We start from the raw sequence: 6,841 nt of genomic DNA, 5'->3' as shown, positions 1-6,841 counted from the left end.
GACATTTAATTCAAAGTTTTGCCTATCAAGTGTGAACAAATTTCTTATGAAAGCCAAAATTATGAACCGCTTTATCAGCGAGCAGTTCATAGACACCATTTTATGTACAACACATGACCATGTCATTTTTTTCTGTCGAGGACATTTAATTCAAAGTTTTGCCTATCAAGTGTGAACAAATTTCTTATGAAAGCCAAAATTATGAACCGCTTTATAGGCACGCGCACAGAAATTTGTGACAGTTTTATTGATCAAGATCAAGGCTTCAATTATTTGGGGTGGTGAGGATTTATTTTTCAAGGTCGAAGGGAGCAGAGACTTGTGAGCTGAAAAAGATGGCATGAGTGAAGAATAAGCGATGCTAAGTATGTCCACAAATGTTACCAAAAGTCCTCATAACTAATTGACATCATGGGTGCCAGGTGGGATCCATGGTCCAAATTATCTGACGCGGCACAATCAAATTTCCATCTTCTTACGCTATTTTAAGCTACAATTGAACACTGTGGGTACTTATTGTGCTTGCAAAGTAAACCTCTTAAGTGAACCAAAAGGCCGATGTAATCTCCTTCATTGTTAAGAGAACCAAAATGAATCTACATGTAAAAGTGGCCCTTAGCCCTTACACGTACGCACACCAATAAGCATGCGATAATCCGATGGTAGAGCCACAAACTGCATGGACGGAGTTATTGGGTGCAAATATGGGGATCACCCTAGAGTTTGCAGGGTGGTCACTTTTGGTTTCCATTCTACATCTGATCAATGGCCCATATCATTGGATTCAAGTGGGCTAATGATGACACCTAAACCAAGAGGTGTCAATTAGTCCCATGGACCAAAATATAGCAACTCAAATGCTTAAAAGGTTTATTTGAAGATAGAGTCCAAAATACGCAACCAAAGTGATATGAGAGAGAGAGAGAGAGAGAGAGAGAGAGAGCGCGCATTAAGAAAGACCTACACCTTGTCAAACTCAATGTCATTCGCACAGGGATCCACACAGACAAAGAGAACTTTCACGAGCATGGTTATCATTGACAGAGAGCAAGAAGAAAACTAAAGCAAAGATATCACTTAGTACAAGGACAGGCAAAGAAGGAAATAGTACACTATTATTTGGGCTTGTCAAAATATGCATACAAAGCTACGTGTTTGTGGATCTCAAACTTACAATATAGTAGTCATATCTACAAAGTTCCATGCCATCTTGGTGATTACAATGAGGTGTGTGTGTGTGTGTGTGTGTGTGTGTGTGTGTGTGTGAGTGTGTGTGTGAGAGAGAGAGAGAGAGAGAGAGAGAGAGAGAATGTGACAGGGAAGGGGGGGAGAGAGTGCAATCCTGAGGATCGAAAGAATGTGGGAGTGATCTAGCAGCTCACACTACAACCAACATGTTAGAGAACTCCACTTGCATGAGAACGAGCAATAACACCATTTTTTCCCCTTCGAAGATGCACTGAGGTAGGGCTGTTCTAGCTCCCTCCATGGACCGCACCTTTCAAAGGTGCCAATCGGTGAATTTTACAAGCTCAACTCTTTACCACCAGACATAAGGTGTTTATGCCCAAGGCCAAGGCACAAAAGCCTTAACACTAGATCCCCAATTGGTTCTGCTGAGTAAAAGCATACAGTCCCTACTTGATTTCAAGGTTGCCTAGTGCCTTCAAAATTATAAGGTAAATAAACCAGAAAAATTTTAATTTTGGTAAGCCCATCATCCATATGTTGATACAACGTATGCTCAAAGGGACACTCGTGACTCTTACAAAGATTTAATGCTCCTAGCGATAATGTCTTGGCAATTCCCTAAACAGCCAGACTTCATCCGAGTAAACATACAACCCAGAAATTCTACTAGAATTTCGCAGGATTTGCAAAATTTTAATTGGTTTTTTCTACCTCACACCATGGTTTGAAACCAGCTTATATGGATTTTCAACCAGCTCAAGGCTAAGTTAAGGCAAACCTTTCCTCAACACTGCCTGGTACTCCGGAGGTCCCCCACAACTTTCATCATTGGTACCACCAACCAGATTCGATTGCCTCCAGCAATTCGAGGCTTACGTTGGCATTTCAAAACAAAAAGTCGAAGAGATTCTTGAGGCCTTGAAATTAGGCTTCTTATATGAAGGGACCCTTTTACAAGCTAAACAAGTGGCCATCGCTATTGAGCCGCAGCGGCAATACACACACAGAGATAGCCTTGAAAAGGTGCACCAAGATTGAGCAGGCCCCACTCCTATACCACTACCTGCAAGTAGGCAGTGCCAACAAGGGCAATCAAAAATTTGTAGGCCTTTATTCCTTCTCCTTTTGCCTTTCTCCCTTTTCACGTGCCCAAAAGCAAGTGTAACCACAAATTCAAACCTAAAGTTGAAAAGAGATTGTTGAGGCCTTGAAATTAATGAACAATCTGCAAACCAAACGACAGTTTAAAGTAAAACGTTGAAAAGGAGGCTCTTCAATGAAGAGACAAGTGGCCATCACTTTCGGGCGGACGGCTGCACGGCTTGCGCATGCATGTGCACGCACGTGCGCACACACACACACACACACATACATATACATATATATCTATATGTATATATTCTATAACGGCAGAGGGAGTGCGCTTTACACGTGTCGAAAATTGCGAAATGAAGGCTAAAGTCCAAAAATGCATGCCCGCACACACACACACATACATATACATATATATCTATATGTATATATTCTATAACGGCAGAGGGAGTGCGCTTTACACGTGTCGAAAACTGCGAAATGAAGGCTAAAGTCCAAAAAAGAGAAACTCCTTTGCGCATGATAAAGATAAAGATAAAGAGGGGGAGAGAGAAAGAGAGAAAAGCCGCGAGTACGCTTTACACGTGTCGAAAACTGCGAAATGAAGGCTAAAGTCCAAAAAAGAGAAACTCCTTTGCGCATGATAAAGATAAAGATAAAGAGGGGGAGAGAGAAAGAGAGAGAAGCCGCCTAAGGCGACCGACCATACTAGTATATACCAACACTGAACAGAGGCAATCAAAAATTTGTGAGCCTTTCTCCCTTCTCCTTTTGCCTTCCAAAAAGCTAGCATAACCACAAATGCAAACATCTCCTCCGCACGCTCCAAAGTCCCCCCAATCTAAGATGCAATCTTTTTCTTTTCTAGATGATCATCAACTAGTTTTGCGGGATTGCGCCCACACCTGCATATCGCAGGGGTTGATGAACCGGAGTGGGCCATTTCAGACTATAATGTGAATCCTTACTTCGACATCTCTCTCCTCAGTAAGTGTAATATATTCATGAAAAACATACAGATTAGGGTTTTTCAACTAAGCCTTAAACAAGTGCTATGGAGGGTTCACACATAGCAAGCCCCCCCCAGGCGTAGAAAGAGGGCTACAATATTACTTCTAAGCTAAAACACCAGGGGCAGAATGTATCACAACTACCGTCTTCACGATTCCATGCCACTCGTGCAGAGTTGTCCCCATCAAGATTACTCTGCGATGCACTATTGACAAGTTTATATTACTACTCTCCGAGCACTGCATAAGTAGTACATGCGCCTGCCGAAGCGCTTAAATTTACCTGTAATTATTAGCCAGCTCCATTAAAGCTCAAACTGCCTCACTTGCTGTCGCAGAAGGGCCAAATTGGGAGCACCAATGATCGCGACCATCTTCTTCACAGGGTAATCAGCAGACAACGGCACAGACGGCTTTGCGCCTAAATACCTGATGGAAAAACATGACATACTACTTTAACAAGGACTGAAGCAAAATGCCAAAATCTCTGTAAACAGCACATGGAAAACACAAGATCGTCTGCCTAGCGTTAAAATTCCTAATTCTAGCAAACAGAATCGTTTATAAACAAGATCAAAGATCAAAAAATCCAAAACCTTTATAGAGTTCCAAAGTATATCCTTCATTGCAATATATATATATGTATATATTAAACAGGGCATATCAGGTTTTGCACAGTAAAAGACTGTTAAACCATGTCTACATGTATATGTCCGTGCGGTAGCCATTTCACAACAATACTCCACACCGTTACTGACATATTGCATGGGTTGTGCATAAATTGGACTTGCATGTACCGCCATGATGCGATTCGCATTGAAGAAGTACACCCACATGAGGCCATCTTTGCACGTATTTTACAACATCGATAGAAGAACTGGGTACCTTAGAGCCATGGCAAGCCATATATACACGTCCAAAGACATGTCAGTAAATTAGTATGCTGCCTCAAGTTGCTGGCAGCGCCGGCGCAGAACCAGCTGTTGTGCGAGGACTAATGGGTGCAGAGGCTGAGGGTTCTGACACCCGCACTGGCATGGTCTCAGACCGCTTGAAAACAGCCGGGTTTGTTGTCCTGCTCTGCACTGTTCGCTGTATTGAAGACTCAGGTGTCAGGTTGAGTGCAAGGACCTGGGGTCGGAGCACATGCAAATATGCAGAGACGCTGAAATCGTCGTATTGAGCACCGCCTCTGGTGCGTCCCCGGGAGCCACTGTTGGGTGCCATCGACAATGGACTGCTGCTTCCACACTGAAACCCTAGAAGATCCGGCCCGTAGTGGGGGTCATGCATCCTTGCCCTCTCATTAGAAGCAGAGAGCGCCATGTCTGGCTGTCTGTGTGTCTGTGTCTGTGTGTGTGTGTGTGTGTGTGTGTGTGTTCGAGAGAGAGAGAGAGAGAGAGAGAGAGAGGAGAGTCTCAAGAGAGATCTACGCGAGATGTTTGTGTGCGTGTGCGTGTGTGTGTGTCCGAGAGAGAAGCCATCCTGCAACAGAGCAGGTATATATTATGTGTATGATGTCTTATCCTATCCTGCTTTTTTTTGGGTCAACAAAAGTAGCATTTCTTCTGCGTGTACCACTCTTCGCCACGTGTTTGCATTGAGTGTGCACAGATGTGTCCTTTTTCTTCGGCCTTGTCAATTCCAAAGGCCCAACTTAGAGCTGCATCCCGCAGAGCTCTTGGCTTCGAAATGATTGCCTATTGATCTACAAAGTGTGTAAGGCTTGAAAGCTATGGGGAGATTCATAATGGAATCATGGGTATCTGTAACCTTTGAGTATTGGTTTAGGAGTGAAATGGCCATGGGATCTTGGATGAGTTTAATCACAAGGAGGGATGCCGAGGAGAAGGGCAGGTGGAAAGGTTAACTTTGGCAGAGATAGTGACGATTTGAGGCCAAAAATAAAATTATAAGAATATAAGAAAAATATAAAAGAGGAGTTGGTAGGTATTCCATCTTAAAACCAACCAAGACAAAGGTCATAATGGTTGTGTGGGATACCTCCTATCCGAGAAGATATGGTTGCAAGCCATACCTTCTAGGGATAGAAATACTGTAGACTAGGTCTAAACTAGACCAAAGAGCACCCATGTGCTTATGGAGAGAGAGTTCTAATTATTAACAACAATATACATTAACACATGAGATAAAAATACAAAGACCTTTGACTACAATTATAGTACCAAATCATGTATTCATTAGACAGATATCTAAAAAATGCATCCGCATTTATAGGCCAAAACTAAGTGAAATGGTCTTGTATAGTGAGGCAGTTAAACGTACATCACTTCTTCTTTTCAACCAGCAACCAAGAAGAGAGCACCCTTACCTGCATTCACAGTAAGAAAACAACCAAGCGGTTAGCTTTCAAACAGCATTACAGGTAACTGGGGTGACTCTAGTTGTCATCCATGTCACCTAGGCACTAGAAAGAAAAGGAAAAAAGATGTTGCTATAAAAATTTGTGATGTGTAAAAACTTTTGGTATTATTTCCCTCATTGATCATGAGTTTCTCAACAAACCAAGTAAATTGAAACCCTTTGTTAAGTAAGAAAAACCAGCAAGCTATTTGGGCAAGTAACTTCGATTCAACTTTCATAATACCATAACAAAAAACCTGTATACCAATGCCTTCAGTAGCCCAAATTAGTCCCGACCTAAGCAACATGTCCAAGCAATTTTTGTCCTGATCAATTGCCTCTCTTAGAAGTCATATACAAACCAAAAGGTCATAATTTTTGAAGCAGTCTAATGTAAGAAGTGTTACCAAAACACTGTATAAAAGTGTAACAGAAACCAGTAGTCAATAAGAAGCCTTGGAGCAGCAGGCTATGCCCAACAGTAGGCTATCAAAAGCCAATAAAGCCACTGAGCCAAAAGTTTGAAATTCATCGGAAGGCCAAGTAGGCTGATGAATCATCAAGAAATCGACCATCAGCAAGAAAGGATTGTAATCATCTTACCAAACTATAAAAACCTTCTAGAGCCTTTAAGTGATGTAACTGGAGACATCAATAACCTGTCTCCGACTACCAGTAGCCTACAAAAATTGGGAGATAGTCTATGCCATCAAGCTTGTTAGGTTTTGCCTCCCGGATGTAGGATGGGAGCAACTCAACCAGAGCAAGCCCTGTACTATCCAAATAAGTTCCCACGAGCTTAGCCAGTTGTCCCTTATCAACACCAAAGACAGTATAACCCATCACTTTGGTCAATAACCAGTGGCCATAAAAAAGTTACTTTCAAAAAGTGAGAGATCTCTCAATCCTGAACCAGAGAGCTATCCCTTAGAGGCGAAAAATCCTTGCTCTGGCCTACAATATCTAGTATAACAGTTGAATACAATCTAATTCAAAGGATGCAGAACATAGAGCTATGTAAAGGTCTAGAGACAACCTAGACCCCATCTAGATAGGTAGATATGAATGAGGCAAGCTCATCACAATCCAAGCCCCAATGCCCAATCCAAACCAATAGCACCCAATATCTTCATTAAACTTCGGGTAGATTATTGGGATACAAGCTTCTCTAATCTTTCCACATC

The 6,841-nt window shown here is 42.2% G+C and overlaps 1 protein-coding gene across 4 annotated transcripts; it reads right to left on the bottom strand.

Moving 5' to 3' along the window:
- Positions 1–1,095: 1,095 nt before the first annotated feature.
- LOC147455252 (uncharacterized) lies at positions 1,096–4,786 on the bottom strand. Of its 4 annotated transcripts, none has more exons than XM_086514071.1 (3): positions 4,179–4,786; positions 3,577–3,722; positions 1,096–2,370 (listed from the first exon to the last, which is right to left on the bottom strand). In XM_086514071.1, exon 1 carries the CDS (start codon positions 4,617–4,619, stop codon positions 4,242–4,244), a length of 378 nt encoding a protein of 125 aa, XP_086370197.1. In that variant the 5' UTR covers positions 4,620–4,786; the 3' UTR covers positions 1,096–2,370; positions 3,577–3,722; positions 4,179–4,241. The 4 variants fall into 4 exon arrangements, with proteins under 4 accessions (XP_086370197.1, XP_086370198.1, XP_086370196.1 ...); XM_086514072.1 differs by having other exon boundaries at positions 1,096–2,254; XM_086514070.1 differs by having other exon boundaries at positions 1,222–3,489.
- Between the last annotated feature and the right edge of the window lie 2,055 nt (positions 4,787–6,841).

The sequence above is a fragment of the Adiantum capillus-veneris genome, chromosome 6 (genome assembly GCF_014529385.1).
Source record: "Adiantum capillus-veneris isolate H3 chromosome 6, ASM1452938v2, whole genome shotgun sequence".
Classification (NCBI taxonomy): domain Eukaryota; kingdom Viridiplantae; phylum Streptophyta; class Polypodiopsida; order Polypodiales; family Pteridaceae; genus Adiantum; species Adiantum capillus-veneris.
The sequence above is the reverse complement of the archived record's forward strand: the minus strand, read 5'-3'. Positions and strand labels throughout refer to the sequence as shown.

Coding starts and splice junctions, on each gene's coding strand:
- LOC147455252 (XM_086514071.1), bottom strand. CDS start 4,619: ATGGCGCTCTCTGCTTCTAATGAGAGGGCAAGGATGCATGACCCCCAC.